The sequence below is a fragment of the Aulonocara sp. 'chitande type north' Nkhata Bay genome, linkage group LG6 (assembly GCF_057382095.1).
Source record: "Aulonocara sp. 'chitande type north' Nkhata Bay isolate Kocher_YH1m ecotype deep benthic linkage group LG6, A_spYH_male_GT1.1, whole genome shotgun sequence".
In the NCBI taxonomy this organism is placed as follows: domain Eukaryota; kingdom Metazoa; phylum Chordata; class Actinopteri; order Cichliformes; family Cichlidae; genus Aulonocara; species Aulonocara sp. 'chitande type north' Nkhata Bay.
Genome location: NC_141349.1, coordinates 33,896,161 through 33,923,966, shown reverse-complemented (window position 1 = coordinate 33,923,966; position 27,806 = coordinate 33,896,161). Strand labels below are relative to the sequence as shown.

At 39.5% G+C, this 27,806-nt stretch overlaps 2 protein-coding genes across 4 annotated transcripts; one reads left to right on the top strand and one right to left on the bottom strand.

Annotated features, from left to right (window-relative positions):
- The first annotated feature begins 128 nt into the window (after positions 1-128).
- Positions 129-19,361, top strand: LOC147328229 (dynamin-2-like). 3 transcript variants are annotated; one of them, XM_086296463.1, is made up of 20 exons: positions 129-577; positions 3,095-3,168; positions 3,434-3,583; positions 3,676-3,879; positions 4,096-4,194; positions 6,025-6,185; positions 6,293-6,435; positions 6,526-6,661; positions 6,858-6,925; positions 7,236-7,374; positions 9,198-9,284; positions 9,374-9,444; positions 12,452-12,506; positions 14,279-14,389; positions 14,604-14,713; positions 14,813-14,924; positions 15,724-15,891; positions 16,211-16,437; positions 17,103-17,318; positions 18,811-19,361. In XM_086296463.1, the coding sequence occupies exons 1-20, from the start codon at positions 417-419 to the stop codon at positions 18,848-18,850; spliced, it is 2,532 nt and encodes an 843-aa protein (XP_086152589.1). In that variant the 5' UTR covers positions 129-416; the 3' UTR covers positions 18,851-19,361. The 3 variants fall into 3 exon arrangements, with proteins under 3 accessions (XP_086152589.1, XP_086152588.1, XP_086152587.1); XM_086296462.1 differs by lacking the exon at positions 18,811-19,361 and adding an exon at positions 17,550-18,796; XM_086296461.1 differs by lacking the exon at positions 18,811-19,361 and adding an exon at positions 17,547-18,796.
- On the bottom strand, positions 19,359-25,327 carry tmed1b (transmembrane p24 trafficking protein 1b). The gene is made up of 5 exons (XM_086296465.1): positions 25,034-25,327; positions 23,600-23,697; positions 23,315-23,504; positions 20,514-20,681; positions 19,359-20,408 (listed from the first exon to the last, which is right to left on the bottom strand). Exons 1-5 carry the CDS (start codon positions 25,229-25,231, stop codon positions 20,358-20,360), a joined length of 705 nt encoding a protein of 234 aa, XP_086152591.1. The 5' UTR covers positions 25,232-25,327; the 3' UTR covers positions 19,359-20,357.
- Positions 25,328-27,806: the final 2,479 nt, after the last annotated feature.

Sequence of the window (27,806 nt, the reverse complement as noted above, 5' to 3'; positions counted from 1 at the left end):
ATTTGTCAAAGTTCAAAAACTACTGTGCTCTGTCATAAAAATGATGACATATGTATGTGTACACTGACAGACATCCCAAACGACCAATAACTGACCAAAATGACGCTCCAGGCGGAGCTACAATCTCCGGCGGAGGCTGGGTGTCGCCTGACCGGATGATGACAGAAGTTTTCAGTCTAATGTGGCGACTTTTATCATGCGATCACACATTTAAGACTGTTGCGAGTTTACTAAAGGCTGGTGGGACTTCTGACTCTTAGCTCTCTCGTGTCGTACTGAAATAAACTCCCCGAGCCTGTGACAGACTGCACTGCCATTCGGGAACTTTTGGTTTGCTGGACAAGAGACCCCCTTGGCTCCTGTTTGACCGTGGAGGAGAGCAGAATAAAGCCCACTGAGCTGACCGAGCTGCAGCTATGGGAAACCGGGGAATGGAAGACTTGATTCCCCTCATCAACAAGCTCCAAGACGCCTTCAGCTCTATCGGCCAGACCTGCAACTTGGACCTGCCTCAGATAGCGGTCGTCGGCGGTCAGAGTGCAGGGAAGAGCTCCGTGTTGGAGAATTTCGTTGGGAGGTTGTACCATTAATATGTAGAATTGGCTAAAACTGACACTGTGAAGCTTAACTTTCTTTTTTTGGCAGGAGTCTCTCGTTGTTCTTTTAATAAAAACAACACAGAGCTTTTGCGTAAAAGTCGCCAGCTAAACACTTGGTTACGCGTCTGTGTGTCGGAGCCTCCCAGTTTTCCAACAGATTATTTCCATTATGGAGCTGTGCTATTCACGATCGATAATTACGCATTTTACGCAAGAACACAGCTGTTTGTTTAGTGACTGGCAGAACTGGTACAAAACGAGTGTTAAAGTAAAGTGCAATAAAAAAAATAAAAGCTTTCGTCTTAGCGTCCATGTTCTTGAACTATACAGTCAAGAATGTGACTTTCTCATTAGATCTGTGTCCACTGTTCTTTCCAGTCATTGCTTCCTATTAGGCCCATTCTGTCAAACATTTACAAAGGCTGTTTTCCTTGAGACTGCTCATTCTGAAAAGAAAGATAGCTTCATAGTCCTCAAATTACACAGGTCAGGTAAATGTTTTACTTTCAAGGGTGAGGTATGTAAAGGTTGTTAGCAGTTATGATGAAGTCATCGTGGATTGATCATTTATTATGAGACAGTTACACCCATCGTATATATATGAAAATGCCTTGACTCTGCCCTCTCAGCATGCTAAGCACTGTTGAATTTCTTTGTGAGGCTGATGAATGAGCTAGAAGGAATTCCAGTAAGCAGTGTATGATTCTTCTTGATGATAAATAGCAGTAAAACAGCTGTTACATTATTGCCATATGTTTGAGGCACTCTGCTCACTTTATTACGTTGTGTAAAATAATCAGTATTTTACATTAAAAACACATTGACATAGCTTGAAACAAAATCCGGAAGGGGAATGTGACATGGCCGTAATGCAGTTATAGGGGCCTAATCCACAGTTTGAGTTTAGTAACAAAGTAACAGGACCACTTTAATCGACTACATGTCCAAATGATTTCATTTGTTGTTCAAGAGATCGGGAATGTGGATTAGGCTGCCATGTCTCCTTTTTCCCCGTTTCCTTTTGTCTCCAAGTCCCAAGCAGTGGCCGAGGGAGACAGTAGAGGCATTGATGTGTTTGTGCTGGGGTCATCAGTGATGTCACCAGCTGCACTGTCATGTGTATATGACACACTGGGTACCACCAGATACCCACAGAAGAGCACAGAGCTGTTTTCATGTTTGTTAGTTGCTCCACTGACATTCAGAGATGAAGTACTGCGTTTTGAGATTGGGGGGTTTACTTGTTTTACGAAGGTGGAAGTTAGTTTTTGTCAGACACATCCGGCTAACAGTTTCGATTATTGATGTAGGTTTTTTTTTTCTATTTTATTGTTTTATTTTATTGTTTATAAAATGTTGACAAGTTTCCCTTATTTTAGTTCTCCACTAAATGGGAAAAAAAGTTCCTTTTACATTTTGCTATAATGTAAAATTATCCCCCAAAATTAAATTTTTGTTTGTTTAAAAAAAAAGAAAGAAAAGATTATCATAATGCAAAATGTTCATGATTAATTTTGTGTTGGTGGACTAAATCATCAGTTGTTGTTTTTTTAAATTGTACTTGGTTTAGAGGACAAAAAACAGTTAGCAGTGTCCTTTGCAATTCCAGTTTAGATGACCCGCTGCTTCAACCGATTCATGTTGTGGTTTCATAAGTGACAGGAAGAGAGAGAAAAAAACAGGATGGGTCCACAGTTGTGCAATTTCCTCCCTGCGCTGTCAGCAATGACTACAAGCAGAGGCTGTATACATGTGTATAGCTTCAAATCATTATATGTTAGTGCGTGGGGCTTATTTACCTTATAATAAAACTTGGACCTTGCTGCTGGCTGGGCATGCAAACAGAAAAACAGATAAGGACATATTTTCATGGCCCAGAGAGATGTGTAGTCGGTGACCTGGAAATGATCACGATTCTATCGGACAGGAGTTTCCATTGTGATGAATGTGTATGTAATGAGAAGGGCAAACAGTGGGAGACATCTATTTGTCTTTGATCTATTTATATTGAACAGGGATGCAAGTCAATCTTGGGTTTGCATTAATAATGCAAAACCTCAGATGGAGGCCTGCATTTCCAGTTAATGGTATATGAAAGCTGTTTTACACCATGAACTCTTATTTTGGTAGGGGATGCTAAATATGTAGGATTTTGATATAGTTTAAAAATGAAATTGATGTTTTTTGTTGTTGTATTTACTTATAAGTCAAGCCCTTTTTGTAAAGCACCTTTTATTTGCCGGTTTTAAGATCACTTCACAGATGCCGTACAAGCTGATAATAAGACAGAAAAATGTTACAAAACAAATAAAAAAGTAGATTTAGTGCTATGTAAAATATATTACTAAACACAAGGAATTATAAAGTATAATAGAATAAGAAATGCAAAAAACATAAGTGCTGTAAACGCTGTATGAAACTAAAAAAGAAAAAAGAAAAGCCTGTCCATTAAACATTACTTGTTGTGTTAAACTTTACCTGCTTCTCTCCTTCAGGGACTTTTTGCCCAGAGGATCTGGCATCGTCACCCGTCGCCCTCTCATCCTCCAGCTGGTTAACAGTAAAGCAGGCAAGCTGTTTCTCAGTTGTTAGGAAGTAGTTCTTGAAAATCTGGTCTTTCTTGAAGAAAGCTGGAGAAATGTACCACACAGGATTGTTTTGCGTTTACAATCCTGCACTCTAAATCCATATCAATACAGGTTTAATAATTGCATCATTTATGCCACTAATTGAGCTTCACTCACTACATCTTACAGCTGTGTTACTTTGTGCCGTTTCTTTCCAGTCCATTCGGTTTTCTCCTTGCCGTCTAAAACTTGTTTATCTCCATGTAGAGTATGCAGAGTTCTTGCACTGTAAAGGAAGGAAGTTTGTGGACTTTGATGAGGTCCGCCAGGAGATCGAAGCGGAAACAGACCGTCTCACTGGATCCAACAAAGGCATCTCCCCTATCCCCATCAACCTCCGTGTCTACTCCCCTAATGGTACCACACACACGTTTACAAACTCAGCCTTCTTAGTGCCAGTGCTCAACATCCGTCTGATCACTTTCACCGTTCCCTCTTTTCTCTGTCAGTGCTGAACCTGACCCTGATTGACCTACCGGGGATGACTAAAGTGCCTGTCGGTGACCAACCCCAGGACATTGAGCATCAGATCAGAGACATGTTGCTACAGTTCATCACTAAGGAGAGTTGTCTGATCCTGGCTGTTACCCCTGCAAACACAGACCTGGCCAACTCAGATGCCCTCAAGATAGCAAAGGAGGTGGACCCTCAGGGTAAGCCAATGTTCAGAATATGTGGACCTACACATCTACATATTTCTTTTTGTAACTTTTTCGGTATAATTTTTGCAGCAACTTCAGGGATTGTACAGCAACTGCAAATTATTTGTTACTCAACAGTTATTAATGCTGATGACAATAAGTTTTTATTTGAAATCATTCTGAGATTATCTATCTGAATGCTAAAACATAATTATGACTTTTCTTCAGGGCTACGGACCATTGGTGTGATCACAAAGTTGGACTTGATGGACGAGGGGACAGATGCACGAGACATCCTGGAAAACAAACTTCTGCCGCTCCGCAGAGGTACGGACACAAAACCAAAGCATTAAAACTCCCACGCCATACCCACAGCAGTATCACCTGTTGTTTTGTGGACAACAGGTTTTGCTATATTGTTGTTTTCTTTAAACCTCGCATGACTATATTGGGACAACAGCCAGAGATATTTTAAGATAGAGGCATGTCTCTCAAATAATCCCAAATTAATTGATGAATTGAATGAGGCGGAAAAAGAACTACCAGGAGGGAAAGAATTAGGCAAAATTAGCAAACATGGAGCAAAAAATCTGTGATAAACTTGAACCTAGGTTGCTGCAGTGGCCTTTGGAATATGGATTAGCCTGTGCATAAGATGCACGGTAGCAGCATGCAAGTCAGCCACATGTTTAAGCTTTTTTAAAATTTTATTTTATCTTATTTTATTTGTCAGATTTGACTGATGATTCCATACACAGTTTTTATGCTGCATTAACCAATGAAATAGAAGTTAATATTAATAATGATACAAAATAATTGCCCGATTAAGTGTGCATTTAAAGATGGCTGATTACTTTCCTTTGTAAAAGGATGTTGTTTTACACAGTTTTGTGTTGCCAATTAACAGCCACAGTTAGCATCATTTTAGTTAGCATCCTATTTAATACTTACTTACTGGAATAACTGAACATCAGCTCTTTAGAGTGCATTCGGGTAAAATGCTAGACAACACGACACCTACCTATTACTCAGACAGCCACAAACATAATAAAGCATAATGTGGTTGCCATAAAAACAGGGGGATTAACTGTAAAGACCAAATCTATTTTGTTCCTGACTCCAACCTCCTGAGACCCAAGGACAAAAGAATCTTCCCACTGAACTTTTTTGTGATTTCCTGCCTCTTTGGAGCTAAAAGAGGCCACCCAAACACATGAGATATCAATGGAAAGTCCAGGATGTCCTCTATTTAGTACATCAGGACTTAGTAGGGTAGCTCAAATGAGTCAAAAAAGCAAATGTCCATTACAGAGGTCATAAATGAATAGCCTGGTTGTCAGGAGGATAAACAAGAAGTTGAACATTTTAATACAGGGGTAAAAAAAAGCTACTGCATAGCCTCTAGTGGGGATTGGTGGAATTGCAGCTCATGTTTCAAAGAGGCTCTTTTGACTTAAGGTTTGCTTCAATTTTTACCTGTTATTTCAGATTCTGACACTTTATTGTCATTATCATTTCCACAGCAACAAAATGAAATGCATCCAGTAGAAGAATAGAGCAATAAAAAGAAAGCAAATTCATAATAACTAAGGAAAAACAACATAATAAAACACAGTCACGTGTTCTTGTTTTTTCACATATTACACATTGCCTTCCCACTGCTTTCGAAAACAGCAGTCAAAGGGCATTTATTCAGCATTAGGTGGAATAATTACTTTAGGAAAGAAACTGATCTTTAATCGGTTTGTCCTTGATTTAATAGCTCTGAATTTCCTCCCCAAGGGCAAGAGCTCAAACAGAGGTTTACTGGGTGTGTGTTGAGCCTTTGAGAGTATTTTTATGAGTTTTCTTTTTTAAATTGATGTAAAACAAACACTGTTTTAATCAGAGTTTAAGAAATTAACTTTGTAGGAACTGCATGTAGCTTTTTGTATAATATTTAGTTTTGTAATTTTTAACATATTTGGCCTAGCAACCAAAAGAACTTTTTAGTCACATGTGCTGTTGTTTTAGTAAAGTGTGGGGGGATGTTCCACTTTGTGAATTCTGTCTGGTCTTTAGTAAATCCATTAAATTTCTTGTGTGACTACAAATCAAAAAATGATGTGGTTCTGGTCTTCTAAACTCCCTGGGTGCCTTGTTTGTACTTTTCTTTAGGCTATATTGGTGTGGTGAACCGCAGTCAAAAGGACATTGATGGGAAGAAAGACATCCGTGCCGCTTTAGCCGCTGAAAGGAAGTTCTTCCTGTCTCATCCTGCATACAGGCACATTGCAGAACGCATGGGTACACCACACCTCCAGAAGTCCCTCAATCAAGTGAGACACACACCTGATTATACAAACACATATATCAGGCAACGACAGTCACTTATAGCACAGAAGTGTTCATAAAAACGTACAATTTTTTTGTAACTTCTTTACAGCAACTCACCAACCACATCCGCGACACGTTGCCAGGGTTACGCAGTAAACTCCAAAGCCAGCTGCTATCACTGGAGAAGGAGGTGGAGGAATACAAAAACTTCCGTCCTGACGACCCGGCACGCAAGACAAAGGCGTTACTTCAGTCAGTACCCACTTCCACAGACCCAGATCCACAGATGCATGAAAACTCTACAGGATATTACATTTAATATTCATTTTGTAAAACCTGCAGGATGGTGCAGCAGTTTGGTGTGGACTTTGAGAAGTGTATAGAAGGGTCTGGAGATCAAGTGGATACTTCCAACTTGTCTGGTGGAGCGAAGATTAACCGTATCTTTCATGAGCGGTTTCCCTTTGAACTAGTGAAGGTGACAAGTGTTATCATCCCTTTTCTCAAAAACAATTATTTTTCTTTGTTTTTTTGAGTTCTTTTAGGTCATATATTTTTTATTTGCCCCTGAATTACCCAAAGAACACAAGCGCCTCTTAGACTGTTGCTACTGTTAATTTGGCTGCAAGTATCACCGATGATACACATAATGAATCAAATCCACTGTGTCTTAGATGGAGTTTGATGAGAAGGAGCTGAGGAAAGAGATCAGCTATGCCATCAAGAACATCCATGGAGTCAGGCAAGTTGAGCCAGGCTGTGAAAAAACCCCACACATTTGTCTGCTCACCTGTCTTACCTCTTTTCTGTCCGCGCTTTATGTGTCCCTCTTTTGTGTCCTGGCTATAATGTGTTTTTTTTTCTGTAACCATTTTCTGTAATCTCTCGGCTGCTTGTCAGCCTTATGTATATTTTCTTTCCTCTGCTCTTCCTCGTTTGTTTTTCTCCACTCTCCGTTCATGCCTTCCCTGTGTGTATGTACCTGTTTCACACTGTTCCCATGTGTCTCCTACTCCATGTCTCCATGTTTGTCTTGTCTGTATGTCCTTCAGGACAGGCCTGTTCACCCCAGACTTGGCGTTTGAGGCCATAGTGAAAAAGCAGATCATTAAGCTGAAAGAGCCCTGTCTGAAATGCATCGACCTGGTCATCCAGGAGCTCATCAACACAGTCAGACAGTGCACCAATAAGGTATCACTGCATGGTCGCCTGCCCGACTGCTACTCATGCATAGCTTGTACTGCCAGATGTAATTTTTCACCCAACAGTAGCCATTTTTGTGTGCATCTGGACATTTTTTTCTTGGATTGCACAACTGAAACAGGAATTTAAAGAACTATTTTATAATCCTGCTTTGAGGTTTTCTGATATGAAGAAAACAATATAAAGCTACGTGTTCTGGCTGTACTGCAGTGCATTGGAGTGTGTAGTAAGAGATAGACGGGCTGTGACACATTCCTGTACAGGTTCTTTGCAAAAAACAAGCTGCAGGCCTGGTTTGAAGAAATAGCTCGAGACAGCGTCTACAGCCACAGCTGCTTCCTGAGATTATACTTAATCAAAGCCCTGCTTTGAACTAAATTTCAGCATGCTATTGTTTCTGTTCAATCGCGAAACTCCAACATATAGCTGACACTGGGGGGAACTCTTTTTGGGCAAGTTGAAATTGTGTTATGAAGGTGGGACTAACCAAAGTTGTTAGGCTTTATTGTGATTGCCTGTACACAGTTTGATGTCGTGTTTCTACAGCGACAAAGAAGATATAAGCCGACCAGCTAACTTGCACATGTACAGGAAGCTGAAACCTCCATCAACCTGCAGCTTGTTTCTGTTCTGAACATGAAGTAGAACTAACTAACCACCTGTTTTTCCCTTTTGTCATATTCCTCAACCTTCATCTTTACATCCCCTCTTTAAATGCTTTGTTTTCCCAAACTATTCCATCCAACATGGGCTTTTTGTTTTTTTTTTATCACCATTCCCTTTTTCTCCCACCATGGCACATACAACACTTCCTCCTCTTTCTCCTGATATTAAACCTCCAACTCCCACGATGCATCACTACAGGACAGGCCTGTTCACCCCAGACTTGGCGTTTGAAGCTATAGTGAAAAAGCAGATCATTAAGCTGAAAGATCCCTGTCTGAAATGTGTTGACCTGGTCGTCGTCGAGCTTGTCACCCTGATCAGGAAGTGCACTGAAAAGGTAAACATGAATAGCAGAGAGGCATGTTGAGGTTATGGAGAGAGAGCTAAAGGACAAAAGAGTGAAGGAGAAAAAACAGACAGGCTAAGACTAAATAGTGATAAAGAGCAGATAAATTCAATAAACTAACTCGTCCTGTCAGTGTCCCGCTGCTTGAAGGCTTTGCTGAACATCCATCCTGCTGCTCCCCTGGACCCCCAATGACAAATCCAAGAGCCCCTTCCCACTCTGATCCTGAAATCCACTCAGCCCATCATCACTGGGATTAGTGATTTAACACTACCTCACCAATATCAAATCCATTCCCCTCTCACAAGACATGTGGCTGCTTAAAACGGCACAGCTGTGGCTGGTATTGTGTATATTTCAAGTGGTGTACCTTTTCTACACTATTCACATCCACAATGAGACACTCACAATGCTCTTCCAGACTGTTTTTTCCCTCTTTCCTATCTTTTAACCTCACTGATTTCCTGGTTTCTCTATGAGCTTGAGATTATAGTACAGTGGAAGGGGTTAATTAACCCGGTGCTGTTTTATAATATGGTTACATTTTCATAGATAAGAAAAAATCTCAAGCTGATAGAGGACTTGTTAACGCATGCCTCCTAAGGTGTTGTGTGTTAGTTGTCTGACCTCAAACATGTGTTCATGTTGTAACTTAACTGTCACTGGTTGAGTGTAGCTGCTGACAAGGAGACACAGATTGTTTTACAGTGTTGAGCCTGCATGCAGTAACAGTGTATCCGTGTGTAATCTGCATCAATCTGCAGCAGTGCATGTGTCTCTGTATGTGTGCTTTCTACAGCTGACCTCGTACCCCCGACTGAGAGAGGAGACCGAGCGGATTGTCACCACTTATATCAGAGAGAGAGACAGCAAAACCAAAGACCAGGTGCGTGCTAGAGATGGAGCTTGCCTGAACAATTATAAAGCTTGCCTTGTTTGTGTACACAACACGTCATGTTTTGCCCTCTTTGGCAGGTGCTGCTGTTGATTGACATTGAGCTGTCCTACATAAACACTAACCATGAGGACTTTATTGGATTTGCCAAGTAAGACCAACTTAAAATATAGATTATTCAGTTTAATTAGGATAAGTAAATGTGGGGGTTCATATTCACTTTTTAATTATATACATGATAGTAAAATCTTTCCATTTCCATGATAAATCGTAGTGACTAAAACATTATCTGCCTTTTTCCACCACTAGTTGCTGCCAGAAAACATCTAAGTCTTAAATCATTTAGCAAGCAAGTGGCTGTCATGTGACCTGCCTCCTGTGTGCTCCAAACACGAACCCATAACTGAAAACTCATCTGAAGCAGACTCATATGCCACATGTGAGAAAGGGCATCTGCGTAAACAGCTTTATCCTCTTTAAGATCAATTCAGTGTGTAGAGTTTATCAATCAAATCTTGAGCTTTATCGTGTGGAACTTTCAAACTGTTCTGTAGTATCAGGAAAAAGTAAGCCTAAATTTGAAATGATGCATACACAGGCTAAGATTCTTTCTCAACACAAAAAGCATTCACTTAAATTTATTGGGATTATTTTACCTTTACAGTTAAAATACAACCTAAGGGCGGCACCGATTACCTCACACCTGTCAGTGGAATTACCCTAGAGCAGTTTCTTGTAACTTGTCAGTTAACGTGTCAGAATTTGTAGAAGTGAGAATTTGCAGTTGTTTTTCTTTTTGTGCTGTTTTAGTGATAGATATTTCGTCACACTGTTGTAAACCACATGTTTAATCATCAATTTCAGTTCTAACAATGAACAAACATAATCATTAGCCATGACTGTAGGTGATTAGTCACTGGGCACTGTATTAGGTACACCTAGTACCTAGGGTGGAGCTCCTTTTGCCTTGGGAGCTCCACCTTATGCCTTTTTTCATAGCAGAGAATCAACAAAGCACTGGAAAATATATTTTTCAAAGATTTTGGTCCATATTGAAGTGATAGCACCACAGTTGGATTTGTCAGTTGCACGTCCATCTATTCACCACCTCCCCAAAGGTCCTCCACTGGATTCAGATATAGTAAATGTGGAGGCCTTTTAAGAACATTCAACTCATTTTCATTTTCAAGAAACCAGCTCGAGATAATCTGAGCTTTGTGACATGACACTCTATCCTGTTGAACAGCCAACAGAAAGCAGGTACATTGTAATCATAAAATCATAAAAAGGTACTCAGGGAGCCTCTGTATGCTCACTGTGTATGCTCACTTGGTATTAAGGGGCCTAAAGTGTGCCAAGAAAACCTGTCTCACACCATTACACCATCACCAGCCTAAATGTTTGACACATGGTAGGATGAATCCCTCCTTTTAAGTTGTTTATGCAAAATAAAAGGAGGGATTCATCCTACTCATCCTGGTCCAGTGAGAGTCCGATTTCCACTGCTGCATTTGCATCAGAAAGTTGTTTATGCAAAATTCTGATGCAAATGCAGCAGTGGAAATTGGACTCTCACTGGACCAGGCAACATTTCTCCAGTCTTTTACTGTCCTTTTGTGTAGCCTCAGTTTTCTGTTCTTCTGCCTGTTGTGTGCTCAGTGATGCTCTTCTTCATAGCTTGGTTGTGACGAGTGGTTATTTTTATCAGCTTTAAGCAGTCTGGCTATTCTACTCTGACCTCTGACATCTACAAGTCATTTTCTCACAGAGAACTGTCGTCAGCTGCATATTATCTTTTTTCAGGACCATCTGTTGTAAACCCTAGAGATGGTTGTGTAGATCAGCACTTTCTGAAACACTCAGACAAGCTCGCCTCACACCTGTAATAGTGCCACATTCAAAGCCACTTAAACCACCCTGTTCTCTTTTTTTTTTTTTTTTTTTTTTTTTTTTTTTTTTGGCCTGTCCCGTTTGGCTCTTTTGCCATCAGAATTGTTGTCTAAAGGCAAAGAAAGATGCCCAACGGATTTACTTTACCAAACTGACCATCCCAGCCTTGCCGTAATGGTCCATTTGATTCACCTTTTATTGTTTATTTTATTTTCACTTACTGAATACGGGACAGACTTGACTGGGGGAAAGAAGGGGAGAAAGAAAGAGGGAAAGAGAAAGAAAGCAAGCAGAAGAGAACAAGAGTAATAGAATAAACAACATCACAATGATATATGGGAATATGACAGTAAATACTAAATGTTAAACATTATTGTGCAGCACATAAGATCAACAGAACACAGTGTGCTTTGAGGTAGGAGCCAAAAAGGGTGTAGTTTGTGGGTGTGATCACCCGTGTGTACACCTGTGAGCATGGACGCGCTTGTTTTTTGTTTTTTAAAAGGTTCCTTCCTTCCTTTTAAAAAACCACCTTGTTCTCAATTTTGATGCTCAGTTTGAACTTTAGCAGGTCACCTCGAACATGCCTAAATGCACTGACTGTCTGCAAAGTGACTGACTGATTAAATATTTGCATTAATGGGCAGTTGAACGGCTAATAAAGTGGGCATTTTGTGTAAATATATTTTGGTTTGGTTAACGTTTAATCTTTCTGCCTTTTAGTTTAAAATGAAATTCTACTAAACCCAAATGCATTTAAAGGCTACTCAACAGTTCATCCTGCTCTGCCTTAACCTCCTAGGACCTGGTGTCCACATATGTGGACATCACATTTTGGGTTATTTAGACCAAAATACTCAATTCTGCTCTACAAAGGCCTGATATCCACTTACGAGGACATTATACTGCTACTGTTCTATCCAAATTTTAAACTAATATCCTCATATGTGGCTCTTATTTTTCATAAAAACAAAAATAAGGTAAAAAAAAATCTGGTAATTCTTTGTTTTTACATTCATCCGGCCCCAATCAGTCCAAATATCAAAGAGAAATTAAAAATGCATGCCGTGGAAGAGTTCGGGTCTTAGGAGGTTAAAGATAAAAAATATATATCAAAAGCAAACTGATCAAAAGCAAACTGATGTCTTAGATTCTTTTATGTTGCATGAAAGATTCCAAGAGTAGTGACAGTTATTGACTTTCTCCGTCATCTGTTCCCCGTTTGAAAACAGTTCTGTATCTGATGTTATGAAATCTGCCTCCTACAGCGCCCAGCAAAGGACTGCAGCTAATGCCACCAAGAAGCGAGCCATGCCCAATCAGGTGATCAAAGATACAGTCTACACCTCATCTAAAGTGCACATGCCTCTGTGATGTCATCATAGACCCTGCTTCCATCTGCTGTTATTCTGTTTTCATTTCTTGATGTTGTCTCAGCCTATCTCTCCTGCCATTACTACCTTGTTTCGTCACACGTTCATACTCTTGTCTGTGGCCCTCTAGTACTCTCCCTTAATTTCCCTTTCCTCTGCCTCTTCTTGTGGTTCTCCTTTAAATAGCCCAGGGAGAGATTCTTGTAAGTATGAAGCCCCCACGTCTCCATTTGTCACTTCCTTCTTCACTGGGTGCAGAGTGAATGGTCATTCGGACCATGCCGAGAAGCAAGATTTGTACTCCGTGATGAGAGGAATTGGGAAGTGAGAGTTACACTAACAAGGATGTGTTATGAGAACTGGAGTAGCTGTCATTAAAAAAAAAGCAAACAAACAAAAAAACTTACAGCTTCCTTTTTTAAAATTCACTGTAATGTTTTGTATACACAAGGCAAGTTGATGTGTGGGAATTTGGGACAATTTTTATTAAACTTACGATAAGTTCACAGTCCCATGTACTAAAAAAAAATTCTGGAAAAACTTTGTTGTTTGGAGTAAATTGCAGCAAACCAGTAAAGACAACCCACTACCTAAAGAAAGTAGAAAAACTGTCTGTAAACTTGCAGTTTCAGCAGGATTTACCGGCGTTAGAAGCCCAACAGTGCATCATTTGTCAGGAGAAGCTGATTACTGATATGGTGCCAAATTAGCTAAAGAGGCGCTTGGAAATCAATCATGACATCTTAGAAATCTTAGAAAGATTGAAACCAGAAGAAAATGCCAACGGAGTGAGATTGTAGGTTTCCTGCTAGGTCCAGGGTCCACTAATGTGCCTCAAATGTACCTAAGCTCCCTCCGTGTGTGTCAGGCACAAAGAAATTGAAAACCACTGGCCAAATCATAAAGGATGCCCGTGTGGATGTGTTTTAACAGAATAGACTGATACAAACTGCTGCCATAGCATAAACAGCTGTGGCTTTGTTATTTTGTAGCTCACAGCTCAGATGCTCAGTTCTTTTGCTGTGTCAGTGACCATTCCACAGAAACAAACAAGAAATTTGTAGCTCCACTCCAGCACATTTGATTAATGAAATTTAGCCATCAGTAATCCCTTCCAAGCTGAACTACAGGCTCTTTTAAAAATCACATTTTAATTGCAGTATTAAGACTTTAAGTAATTAACAGTGACACATATCTGCAATTATGACTAATTATACTGGGAAATTCGTGCACTAGTGGTCTATAAAAGTTACATTTTGAACCAATTTGTCACAGCTATCCACTGTAACAAATTGTCTGCAAGGCTGACGCACCAACTGTGCAATCCATCTATGGTTACGCCAACCAGATTTCAAGTATTGCATACGTCTGCTCATTATCCCTGTGTGTTCATTTGTCTTCCTGTTCATCAGTCTGGCAGTAAAAAGGATGCAAAGAAGGTGACTTTCCATTTGAACCTATTATCACTTGTTTGTACTCTTTGTGGTGCATTTATTGATGCTGTACGGACTGATCTGATTGCTTAGTGATCTCCTTTTTTTTATTAAGAACATTGTTACACCAGCATGGCTGTTATGTTGCTGTTTTTAATGTTGCTGTGGCATTTTTTGGGGCATATATTCGGAGTATGTTTAGGTTTCATTTGTTTTTACCATTCTGGTCGCTTGCTGTTGATCACCTGTCTGTACAGCTTAATCAACTGTTGGACTTAACTGTGTACAGGTCATCCGCAGAGGTTGGCTCACCATCAACATCAGCATTATGAAAGGGGGATCCAAGGAATACTGGTTTGTCCTGACTGCCGAGTCTCTGTCCTGGTACAAAGACGAAGAGGTAAGGCTGCTTTCAAAGACAAAAGGTTAAGTAATAATTTACTGGAGTAAAGCGGAAGTTACAGCATACCAACAATGGCAATATCTTACGTGTGCGTTTAAAGAAATGTCTTAAAGTTATTCCGAGCAGTGAATGAGTTTGTTTTGAAATAACTTTATGCATATCAGTCTGTCTACTTTTCAACTTGTCAATACATAACTGTTTCTTTTATCAGGAAAAGGAAAAGAAGTATATGCTGCCTCTTGACAACCTGAAGCTGAGAGATGTGGAAAAGGGCTTCATGTCCAGCAAGCACGTCTTTGCCATCTTCAATACTGAACAGAGGTGTGGATGCTTTAATAGACTATAATCATTACAGTGATGCTGGGATTGGTTTTTTTAGATATGATCTTTGGTCAAAGTTTGTGCATGTCTTTTTTACAGGAATGTGTACAAAGACCTGCGTCAGATTGAACTGGCATGTGACACTCAGGAGGATGTTGACAGCTGGAAGGCTTCCTTCCTGAGAGCTGGTGTTTACCCAGAAAAGGACCAGGTATTTCATTGTTACACTTACAATCTAGAAAACTGGGGAACCGTTTATTCTAGTGCTTTCAGAGGTGAGTATTACAAAGCATTATGTTCAGAGTACACTGAAGGAAACTGCAATAACAATCACAACAGTGCATTGCAAACTGTTGCATTGTCACAGGAACAACATGCAAATATCTTTATCTTTGACAAATTGCTGCTAATTCCATTTTACACAGCTTCAACTATAGAAGACAGATTTTAAAAATGGAATATTTGAGCAGCAAAATCAGTTTTGCTTTGATCTGCCCAAAAGTCATTTACATGTCTCCTTAATTGGACTATGGGGAAGTGTCAGACCTACATCTTTTAATCTTTTACGTATAAGTATAAAGTTTCACACCTTTAATGTGCAGCTGTCACATTAGAAGTGAAAAGCAGCAGCGTTAAAATTAATATAATGTTATAAATTCATGATAATTAACCACCATCTGCAAGGACTTCACTTATTCCTAGCACTATTGTGCCTTTTTCACCAAGTCTCATTTTATGTGAGCACACACAGAGGCTGAAGAAGAAACTCTCGATTCACAAAGGAATTGTATTATCGTTTATCTCTGACGGAGGTTTTATTCATATATTTATTTAAAGCTAGCTCACAAAAGAAAGCCTGGCTGTGTTGAAATACCTTTGCATCGTACCCTTCTGCTGGTACAGTCCAGAATTGGTGTTTCTAAATGTGTTAACTTTTTATCTAAAGACACCTGCTATTCATGGTCATTTTTGCTTCGTCTGTCTCTGTCCATCTGTCTGGTGTCCTGCAGACTGAGAATGAAGATGCGATTAATTCTAGCGACACCGTGTCCATGGACCCGCAGCTGGAACGACAGGTGGAGACTATCCGCAACCTTGTGGACTCATACATCAGCATTGTCAACAAGTCCATCAGAGATCTCATGCCCAAGACCATCATGCATCTCATGATCAACAGCGTATGTCTACTGCTTTATTGCTGTGACTCAACATTAGTCGGAGACTTTACTCAAAGCAGGCAGGAAGCAGACAGCTGCTGAGTGTTGTGGTACAGATAAAAGAGTCATACATTTCCCCTCAGGAGTTGGCAAAGACTAAAACAGTGTTAAAAAGGGGGGCTGGGAATAATTATATAATAATTTAAACATTGCACTTTATCTAAAAAGCAACTTTATAGAGTCCTGCTCAAAATTATTTATAGCTTTTCAAATGTGGAATACCAAATCTTATTAGAATTCGTTTTCTAAACTGCTGCCCTTTTCCCACTCGCACTTCCAGGCCAAGGACTTCATCCACTCAGAGCTGCTTGCCTACCTGTACTCTGCAGGGGACCAGGGCAGCTTGATGGAGGAGTCAGCAGAGCAGGCTCAGAGGAGAGATGAGATGCTGAGGATGTACCACGCTCTGAAAGAAGCTCTGGTCATCATCGGAGACATCAGCACCACCACGATTTCTACTCCAGTCCCGCCACCCGTCGACGATACCTGGATTGCCAAAGAGCCAAGGTACAACATAATTTTGGACAAATTCACACAACACTTACATAAAATATTACATTAAAACTTAAATACAAGATAAAACAAAGCTGCTGAGACTATGGAAATAATAAAGGGAAATAAAAAAACAATATTAATAATAATTAAAACCCTTTTCACACTTGTATTAACAATGAACTCATGTGATTTGGGAAGTACCCACAACATCTGTGTTTTGGGCAACACAAAGACAAGTTCACTCTAAATTTACTGACATCTGTGGTCACCAGGTAGAGACCCAGTGTTACTATTAATAGACATATAGTCACTGTTGATTTGTTTCAATGTTTCCAAACCACTGAATATCCCAAAGTAATGTTAGTTCTCTGCAAAACAGACAAACTAGGCTTGACTCATTTTATTACTCCAGATGTCCAGCAGAGGTCAGCTAAAGACTGTTTTTTCCACCAATGCAAAAGAGCATTTTCAGTTATACCAGCATCCAACTATGTTCATGTTTTTTGCAGTAATGAAACAGATTGAAGTATAAAAGTCACATAATATGAGTTCTGTCGGCTGGAACATCAAAAAAGACAGTATCGTTTACCCTATTTAAATATATGCTATGCTAAAATTAAATATATGACATTTGTTTTTGACATGATATTAAATATCTTTCCGTATCTTTCTTTCAGTCCTCCAGCATCCCGTCCTGGCACCGCATCAGGGGCCCCTCCCAGCCGACCCCCAGGGGTGAGGGGGTCCACTCCAGGTCCTCCATCTGCTGTCAACCCATCACCAGCATTTGGACCTCCCGTGCCTTCCCGGCCTCCAGGCGATCCCAACTCTGTTCCTCTAGTCCCATCAAGGCCGGCCCGTGTGCCTCCAGCGCTGCCACCGGGCGTTCCTAGGTAAAACTACACACACACACACATACAGACCTTGAAGCTTTTTTTGTGTGGCTTTGGTATTGGGGAAAGTTGCACTGAAACATTTGGTGAAGGGCTGCACTATGTGTTACTCAGGCTTTTGTTGGTGGTTTGGGAAAAACTGATGCATGACCTTCTGATAATATTTTTCCTTGCATGTTCCCTCCCCTTCCCTTCCCCCAATACCTCTTCTCCTCTCTTTTCCTGCAGCAGAAGACCACCGGCTGCTCCCAACCGACCTACTATCATACGTCCTTCAGAGCCCTCGCTTCTTGATTAGAAACCTTTTTTTTTATCTGGTCTTAAAGACTTTGTTTACACTTATATATTTCTTTTAAGCAGAAATAGTCACTAATTTTTTTCCTGTAACTTTAGACTACTGTTAAGTAGTAATCTGATGCTGTTTCAGTCGGTGCATTTCAGAAGCATATTGTATGTAATTATGAGATTTTTTTTAACAAGTACATAATGACATTTCCTGCATTTAGTATTATGAAAGGGGATAAATTTGATGACTTTAATGGCTCAAAAGTGTGGAACCAGCAAGTCAGGCTGAATTTTTCATTGTGCATTTAAATTGAAATGTGTCTTACAACAATACAATTTATAACTTTTTGTATTATGTGTACTTGCTAATATTTTGTCAGCAATTTTACACACTATTCACCTCAATAAGTAAAACCGCACTTTTCTCTCAATTTTTCTCAGCTTCAAACAGGCTTATACAAATTAGAGTGACCAGTATTTTATATGCTTGATAATTTTGACTAATTAAGTTTTTATGGGTAAGGTTTTACCATTTCTGTTTTAAAGACCAAGTAAACAAGAGACAGAAGAGGGGAAAAACCCACTGCTGCTGGAGCAGTGGGGTTTTTTCTGGTTTAACAACAATAAATATACAGTAGTTGAGGTAAGAGTGAACTTACCCAGTCAAACACCCAGTCTGACAATTACCTCCCACAACTGTTCATCCTCATTAGTGCCTACAGTAAAGAAAGAAATTATAATTACTTAAAAAAAAATCTAAGCCATAATGGAAAAAAATGTAAGGAAGACGTTCTTCTTCTTCATGAAGTGATGGAGTGAATAAATGAATAGAAAAAGACAAGTTTTTGGTGGCTGCAGCTTCTTCTTCTTCACTTTTCTCAAGTTTTTTTTTTTTTTTTGCACAAAGAGTGAAACATGCAGAACATGCTTCTTGTGACAGCATTTACACAGAATTGAGGTTAAGAACTTTTGATTTGTAAGATTAGGAGACCAAGAGAAAAATTTCACTTTCTGTATGCGGCATGATAAGATCTTCTGCAAAGCATGATGAAAGCTAGTTGCTTTTGGTGTTTTGCCGTTCATGTAGCTGGGAAGGAATTACTAAAGGTATGCAATCCTGTTCTTCCTCACCTTTTCTTCTGTACGCTGTGTTTTACTGATACCGTTACCCAAAATCTTTTTTTCTTCTCGTGACCTTTTAATACAGGCGGCCACCGCAAGTCCCTGCTCGTCCCAACCACTGGTGAGGGAAACTCAGACTCTACAGCAGGAGGAAGATTGTCCTACGTATAATTGTTAAGCTAGACACTTAAATAACAAGTGCATGCAGAAATAATGGTTATACATTACAAGAGAAGTCGTGGCTGGACAAAAGTTGACACTCTGTATGCGTTGGCTTCTAGAATGAGAAATGCTGGCATCCTCTGTATATTCAAGTAGACTATTAAGTTTACTTAGTATTTCTATTATTTAATTTACTGTGTAGCAATCATGAAAAAATTATTTGTTTTGTTCTTTATCAGAAATGTTTATCAAACCTGAGGAAATAAAAGTAAATTGAAGGCAAAGCTTTGTGATAACATTTAGCTTAACTGTCCTACTAGGTGTGTTTACCTTGGCATGCTGATCTACTGCATGTTATTCATTCAAGACTGATGTGGAATTCATCATGTGACTTATTTATAAAGACAATTCTTTAATCAGTTCTGTTTGCAGCTGCTTTTTATCCCGAAAAAAAATCCTCACATCAAAGTATTTCTGTGTAAAAATGCATTTATTCTGATCAGTGACTCCCATGAAAACTTGATTTTTAAGTATCTCACACACAATGCATCTGGTAAAAAATAAAAAGCTGAGTAGAATCAAAATTACATTCTTTTCACACACAAACATCAGAAGAAGAAAAAAAAAAGGCCGATCTGATTCCCCAGAAGCCAAAATGTCAGAAACCAAACATGCATGTAACAATCCTGATATATACACATGAACTTACATTCACATACATCCTGCATGTATACAAGTCTAAAAGAGAACTGACACGCGTTTGTCATCATTAATCACTAAAAATAATCCCTCATTCTTGTTCTGCATTTTTATTTGTAAGTATGTCAGCTGTCCTTTAATGGCACATAACAATAAATCAGTAACCTCTCAAAGAAAAAGAAAAACATCCCTAAGGCTATAACCGAGGAAACACTTGGAGTGATGACAATTAAAATCGCTGTTACGATGGCAGGATCTGTTGAGGACAAATAAGCCAGCAACACTATTGCACAATGTTATCCCCTGTAAACCAGCAGTCAAAGAAGTTACACAGATCAATTGTTAAGTGTTGTCACACTATTGACCTTCAAAGGTAATGACACCTTTGGTGAAAATTTCCCAAAACCTTTACACAGTTTCAGAAGTATGGGACAGTACAACAGGACAACATTTCCTCGATGGCTTGTGGTAAGATCTGACGTTAAAGGCACTAAATGACAGAAATGACTAACTAACCTAAACTTCCTAAACCCTTTACTCATCTGGTTACCCTTAAGGGTGTAACAATGTTACTTATTGCTCACAAAGAAATGTGGAACAAGGTCTCAGAAATTAAATACAACTCCAGCAGAATTTATTGTGACTGTTTGTGTCCATGTGGATTATAAGAGCAATAATACACAATAGTAATAATTTGAATGGGTAACCAAATGCCTTGTTCTCAGCTGATTTTCTTCCCGGTCTGTCATGTATTACTTCAAAACAATCCCTCTATGTGCGGACCCTCCGCTTATCATCAAACAGTTTGCGGACTGTGTAGACCTGTGAACAAAGATGGCAGGATATCAGGTTTGAAAAGTGTCTGCCTAAAGTACAAAACAAATCATTTTCCCTTATTGAGGTTGTGAAGCTGAGATGTTTATTTACCTGTGTAAGAGCCACGCACAACATCACCACCACGCTGGCACACGACCAGAACGAGACTCTCCACAGGTTATCTTCCAAAAGGTTTCGGTCCCGTGCCTCGAAAGCGCGCAGCACCGTCTGCATCTGTCGGCTGCGCTCCAAGCGTTTGTAAAGAGATTCCATGGATTCCTGAGGGGAATGAAGCCCGGCATGAAAACATGGATAGCAACAGGGAGCAAAGATTTAAGGGATTTGAAAAAGAAACGAGAGGGGAAAAAATGACAGGCTATGCTTGGTCTCAAAAGTACCGAGCTTTCAATTGTGTAGTTGGTAAAGTGGAAGAAATAGAAGTTGCAAATGGCTTAATGACTTTTCTAAACTTCCATTTTGGTGTCAAAACAGAACTTAGAGATGCGTTTTCTGTGCCGTTTCAGTTCATGTCAAATGTAAGTTTGTCAGCTAGAAAACCCATAATACGTCATGCAGCAATCGTGTGGTTTAGTTTAACTAGTTTGACTTGCCAAGTAGGCAATGATTTTCCAGCAGGTGCATCAGTATTTAAGTCTTCAAAACTGGCAAACACTGTGTAAAGATTGAAGCAGATGTTATTTGACATTTTCTATATCGTCGGCAAAATCCCACAAAAACAAAACAAAACCAAGAGTGTATTAGTTTGTCTTTTAAAACTTTCCCACTTCCCCTGCCTGTCTGTGTCTCACAGCTCAAGCATAATTTGTTCGAACTGAATATCAAAGAATGACAGGTAAAAGACATATGATTTCCTTTTCTAAAAACACTATCCAAGTAGAGGCTAGTAGCAGAAGCATACTAGTATGTGTAGTAAGTGTTGGTCGAAAGCAGCTGGACATCTTTCAGGTTTTTGAAAAATCACCTTTCAACTAAAAGGCCTTTTCAGTTTCATAAGCTGTACTTGCATATATGGGACTCTCCATCATCTCTAGTGGGGTTAAATAAAATAGTTTGAAATGTGTTCAAAACCCAAACGAAATTCAGTTCCCTTTTACTCAAATACTTTAATGATCTGATCACTTCACAGATGAGTGTCAGAGTATACGCTGCTTCAGACACATGGTTAAGTTGTGGCTAATTTCTAAGTCTGTATAACCACCATGGAAAGTTGCGTCGTAAGTCAACTGTAAATCAACTGTAAATGACCACATGATCACATGTTAGAAAGGCTTTATTAAGATGTGATCAAGTCATTCATCTCTCAGTGTCGCATCTTCCCGTCCTCTTCTCACCCACTGTTTCTCTGTATGATGGTTGCTTTTTATTTTCTCCTCCCTTAATATCCGGTGAGGTAAAATAACGTAAATAAATAACCATTTGTCATAGTGTGCATTTCCCTTGCATATATAATTTTGGAGCCTGTGAAATATTTATGTAATTTATACCATTTTGAGTTTCTTACAACATGCTTAGTGTGAAGCAGATGTTACACACTAAAAGCAAAGTGTAGTATTTCTAATGAAATGATTTTTTTCCTAAACAGTGTAATGTAATTTTAAAAGAGGACGCCGGTCAAAGAACACTAACACCAAGTGGCAAACACCAGGGCTAAGTAACGAAGCCAAGGCAAAATAGTGCCAAAAATAGTCAAATTCCTCTTTAAGCCACTTGAAGCTCCAAAAGAGAGTCAACACAAAAACTCGCATGTTAAAATGTCCAAGTTTACACCATTAAAAAGCATGTTTACAGTGACTTTGGTCTCTATGAACAGTTTGCCCCATTTGTCACAACTAAACTAACATGGATTTTTTTTTTTTTTTTTAATATTCTTTCATGATTGTGTCCATGTGAACTAAGAGGCACGCCGACACAGGCTAATCTGTAGCTCCGGTGCTTCACTTGGTCCGCTACGCTGTGTTTGTGCTTTTTTCGCCATTTTTGGCAAATTTTTAATAGACTGTATGGCAAATACTATGTCTGCCTGTGAGACCATCCAAGAAGTTGGTTCTCCAGTTTTTATGAGTGAATTTCAAGTATTTCACTTGGCTTGTAATTAGCTATAATTGGTAGGCATATGTGTGTTGGTGTGCCACACGCGTACTCCGTATTAACACAGTTGCTAACTAAGCTTGCTGGTGGTAGCCTATAACAGAGCACTAACAATCTCCTGCCCCAATATGGTGAATTTAAGCCTCAAAAACAAACAGACAACATTTGCAGGTGTCCAAAATGCTTTGAAGCTTTAAACCCAGACACTGCGATGGATGACATCACAGTGTCTACATTACCCACAAACTGGGACTAAATTACTAATTTTACTAATAACTTATTAAAGTAAAGGGAAGAGGATACAAACAGTTAAGGTAAAAAAGAAATTAAATAACAGTAAATTACTATAAAAATTACAGTATTTATGTGAACGAATCAAAAACCGTATCCTTTTGAGTCAATGAAAAGCAGCTTTCCAGCATGCATGAGTTTACGCCGTGAATCAGTAAACACACTGTAAATATCATGATGACAGTTTTGAGTATTCACTGTGTGTTTTATGATTCACTTGAATTTATTTTTTTAATGATGACTCATTTTCAAGTGGACTGAGTGAGGATGTCCAAACTTCCTCGCTTGGGAACTATTTTTATAACAACAAACGACACACTCTGAAGAAAGTTTCTGTAAAACCAGACGAGGTGTGTGGAACTGATGACAAAAAAAGCTGCGGCGTTTTTAAATTCCTAGTGGTGACGTTAATTACGCAATAAGGTATCAATGACAGTAAAAGGATTTTTATCAGTGGAACAAATGATGCAACTTGCCCTTTTTCTGCTTGAATTCAAAAAGCTAAAACTCACCCTGATGTCTTCCAGTTTGTATTCAAGAAGGCTTCCCTCAGGCTCCTCTAAGCCCGCCCACTCATCATCTCCTCCCACATCTCCTCCTTGGCCCTCAATAATGATCTCAAAGAACACCATCTTTTCTGAGAAGCGACTGAAGCTGTTGTCAAAACAGATTTCATAGTCTCCCTCCTCTGTGGGCTCCACCCTGAAAGAACAGAGAGTGCAAATATCAAATATAAACTAAGTTGTAATAACCCACAGGGTATATATGAAGAATGATCACAGATTCAGGCCACTTACACGTGGACTCCATCAGAGCGTCGTGACTCATATATGAGCCGGATGCCCTGAGGGGAGACTACTGTGAAGTCTACATCCATACCAGCACCTGCTATTACCTGGAAAAATAGACATTCACATAAGCACATTGTGCACCTTCAAATTCAAATGTCAAACATTTTGCAGTAAAAGAAAAGTCTCTAGCCAAACTAATACTAACACTTTCAAGAGGGACTCTCCCACTAAACAAACAACAGGTTGACTTGTATTACTTCCTGTCTTAAAGCCTGTTTAAACTGATACTTACAAGGTGCTGCCTTGTTTGGACAGTCATAAAGGTAATATAATGCCTTCCTCCATGAATCAGCAACAAGTTAGATCAGTGACTAAATCATCTAATTAGAACAATATAATTTCACAACATTGGGTCCCACATTGTTTTTTGTATATTGCGCAATTTGTAATTTTTCTGCAGCATACAACTTTTAATACCATGCCCAACAGTTACTTTTCTACTTCTGTGTTCAGCTGATTTTCCAACTGGTCTCTGTTGTTATATTTACATAATCTTTTTTTTACATTATTGTTTGCATTATTGTTGAGATACTGTTTAATATTTCTGCCGTTTAATGAGATTGGTGATGTTGCTGATTCTTTGCAGTCTGATTTTACACAGCAAACAATGAATCCTAAGAAAATAGAGCTGCTCATTTAGAGCAAAGACTACTGCATATTCATAATTATTTTGGTCATGATTCTTAAACACTTTAACTCACAAACTTTTTTTTTTTTAAAAAAGGAAAACTTCACTGTTTCTTCTTTCTTTCTTTTTGCATCACACAGAATCACAATGAATCAGTATGAAGAGACTGTCTGAACTGAGATCTGAGTCACTGTCAGTTTTACACACTTCTTACTGGCATAGACATTTCCCATGGGGGTTGTTAGACCATGGTTTTACTAGTTCTAGTATTAGTCCTAGTACCAGCTGGGTCAAGAACTACAGCGAGTTGGCATCACGGGTTTACCTCGAACAGCAGGATCTGAAACCATCAGACACGTGACTGATTAAAATCTTTTATGTTATTTCCGGTACGCTATTTTTTTTATCATTGATCTGTACAGGGAAAGCATCTGACTTTCGGGAAGCACCTTATTTATAAAACGGTGGCAGATAAATTAGATTTGATTTGACGTGTTGGTTTGGTTTGACTTGCTTACCGTTTCAGGAAAATGTGGAACAAAAGATGCATTGGTAATAACTTATTATTCTTCAATGTGACGTTAATGGTGGCTTATTAAAATACCTGCACAATGCATGCATGCATGCCAGCTAACGTTAGCTGAAAGGAGTGACGCAAGGCATCTACAACATGTTCCGCTATCGCTGCTATTATGAAATAAACTGTGTAGACATTGAGTGGTTATTTCTTCGGACCCCCCATACACAGTTACCTGATATTCGACCTCCATCGTACCGTTCTTTACTGCGTTTTGAAAGAAACACTCGAATCTTCCTGCTGGCAACAGAAACGTAAACTCGCTGTCTTGGCTCTGACCGAAACAGCTCACAGACCCTGCATACCACACAAAGACTGCTGCAAACACAAGCAGCCGTCCTCTGTTTCTAGATTTCCTCCAAAGTGCATCCATGGCGAAAATATTATTGGAAAAACACAGGGCTATCTAAGTTGAGCCATCTCCTTAGCATCCCCTCTTCCGCAGCAGAACTTTACGATGCCGGGATTGGGTGGAGGCCCGCAATAGATGGTACTGCTACGGGCCAATCAGAGAAAGAAGAGTAGCAGTCTTCCTCCAATCAGTGAGGGCTGAGGTCTTCGCTGAGTCAGCTTGTACATGCTCTACTCACAGGACTCCGGATGCAGTGACAAATGCGACCTAGTCAGTAGGCGCGCTCCCGGAGATGGGGGAGAACAACGCAGTATGGGAGTCTATGTTAAATCCAGATAAATGAACATTGCCATAAAAAACACTGTGTATGATTTTAGGGCTCATGCAGTCGGCACCAGAGCATGTGAAGTGGGACAACCAACCAACCAACTTTGACAAGGAGACATTTAGCTCAGCTCAGTTGAGTAGACATTTGTACTGACACATGCTACCATACAAAACAAAAGTTATAAGCCTATATCTACAGTAAAATAAATATATAAATAAAGTGCTGCAAGGGACAACCTTTAATCCTCATGATAGCCCATATACTGACCCACTTTTACAGGCTGTACAACCAATGTATGAAATAAACCGAATATACATCCTGTATGGGTAATCACAACCATACTGTGCTTATGGAGAAATATTATTTAAGGTACAAAAATATCCCTCATATAGTATACTGTGCAAAAGAAGAGAAATATTTTCTCAAGGTGCCGACATGGATTAATGAAGTTGGAGTCGCCGACTGTGAGTGTAGAACATCCTCAACACATTTTCGTTTGTTTTGTAATTTCTGAGTGAGATCATGTTTCATAGCTGGACTCAGAAGCTGGTGAATGTATCCAAAGAGACAACTGAAAGATACTTTTCAAAGTCTGTCTTGCAAAGGTCAATGCAGTCCAGAGTTAATGTCCTCTTCATCATGCTAGTTTCCACGGTTGTTGTGAATGCACTAAGCTATTATTAATCGAATAATAAAGATGATCTTGGGTATTCCCACAATGAGGTGTCAGTGATGAAGTTTTCACTACCAAACTGTGTGACTTAGTTTTACTCATAGATGTAAAAGTGTTCTCAGTAGAATTCAGCCGAGCGGGCACAATGGTGTTTGTTTTTGACAGGCCTAGACTCCACGGGCCTGTACATAACATCAACACTGTACACACACCCAGGGAGCTAAATCAGGATCAGTGTAACTTCCTTCTTACTGGAAAGACATCATCCCCGGTTTTCCAAACCACACTGAGCTAAGATGGTAAAGCGCCTGATCTTTGCTGACGTAATTCCCAGTGTTTCTCATAAAAAGTGAGATATCAACACTGAGAAATATTGCTGAAATTGCATTTATTTTTCTTAAGAACTCTCAAGCTGTTCACCGCCTGTTTTGGATGGTTTATTAAATGCAAACACTTTCACATGTACTTTTACGATCACACAAAAAAGGAGGGATTTTTGCTTTTGTGGGGTTTTTTTTAAATAGGTTATTATGCTATTGGTTTACTTATTTGGGCTATGTGTGGTCCCTAAATTAATAAGACTTTGACAGTAGTAGTTCTAATGCCTAAATAAGATGACAAATGTTTTATCAAAATATACTTACGATGGATAAAGTAAAAGTACTCATTATACAGAATGGTCCTTTTCAGAGTTTCATGCAATACAGTGGGGCAAAAAAGTATTTAGTCAGCCACCGATTGTGTAAGTTCCCCCACTTAAAATGATGACAGAGGTCAGTAATTTGCACCAGAGGTACACTTCAACTGTGAGAGACAGAATGTGAAAAAAAAATCCATGAATCCACATGGTAGGATTTGTAAAGAATTTATTCGTAAATCAGGGTGGAAAATAAGTATTTGGTCAATAACAAAAATACAACTCAATACTTTGTAACATAACCTTTGTTGGCAATAACAGAGGTCAAACGTTTACTATAGGTTTTTACCAGGTTTGCACACACAGTAGCTGGTATTTTGGCCCATTCCTCCATGCAGATCTTCTCGAGAGCAGTGATGTTTTGGGGCTGTCGCCGAGCAACACGGACTTTCAACTCCCGCCACAGATTTTCTATGGGGTTGAGGTCTGGAGACTGGCTAGGCCACTCCAGGACTTTCAAATGCTTCTTACGGAGCCACTCCTTTGTTGCCCGGGCGGTGTGTTTTGGATCATTGTCATGTTGGAAGACCCAGCCTCGTTTCATCTTCAAAGTTCTCACTGATGGAAGGAGGTTTTGGCTCAAAATCTCACGATACATGGCCCCATTCATTCTGTCCTTAACACGGATCAGTCGTCCTGTCCCCTTGGCAGAAAAACAGCCCCATAGCATGATGTTTCCACCCCCATGCTTCACAGTAGGTATGGTGTTCTTGGGATGCAACTCAGTATTCTTCTTCCTCCAAACACGACGAGTTGAGTTTATACCAAAAAGTTCTACTTTGGTTTCATCTGACCACATGACATTCTCCCAATCCTCTGCTGTATCATCCATGTGCTCTCTGGCAAACTTCAGACGGGCCTGGACATGCACTGGCTTCAGCAGCGGAACACGTCTGGC

Coding starts and splice junctions, on each gene's coding strand:
- LOC147328229 (XM_086296461.1), top strand. CDS start 417: ATGGGAAACCGGGGAATGGAAGACTTGATTCCCCTCATCAACAAGCTC. Junction 7,375..9,197: donor TCAGACAGTGCACCAATAAG/GTATCACTGCAT, acceptor TGCTTTCTACAG/CTGACCTCGTACCCCCGACT. Junction 17,319..17,546: donor CTGCCACCGGGCGTTCCTAG/GTAAAACTACAC, acceptor CTTTTCCTGCAG/CAGAAGACCACCGGCTGCTC.
- tmed1b (XM_086296465.1), bottom strand. CDS start 25,231: ATGGATGCACTTTGGAGGAAATCTAGAAACAGAGGACGGCTGCTTGTG. Junction 23,505..23,599: donor CGCTCTGATGGAGTCCACGT/GTAAGTGGCCTG, acceptor CTGTTCTTTCAG/GGTGGAGCCCACAGAGGAGG. Junction 20,682..23,314: donor ACAAACTGGAAGACATCAGG/GTGAGTTTTAGC, acceptor CATTCCCCTCAG/GAATCCATGGAATCTCTTTA.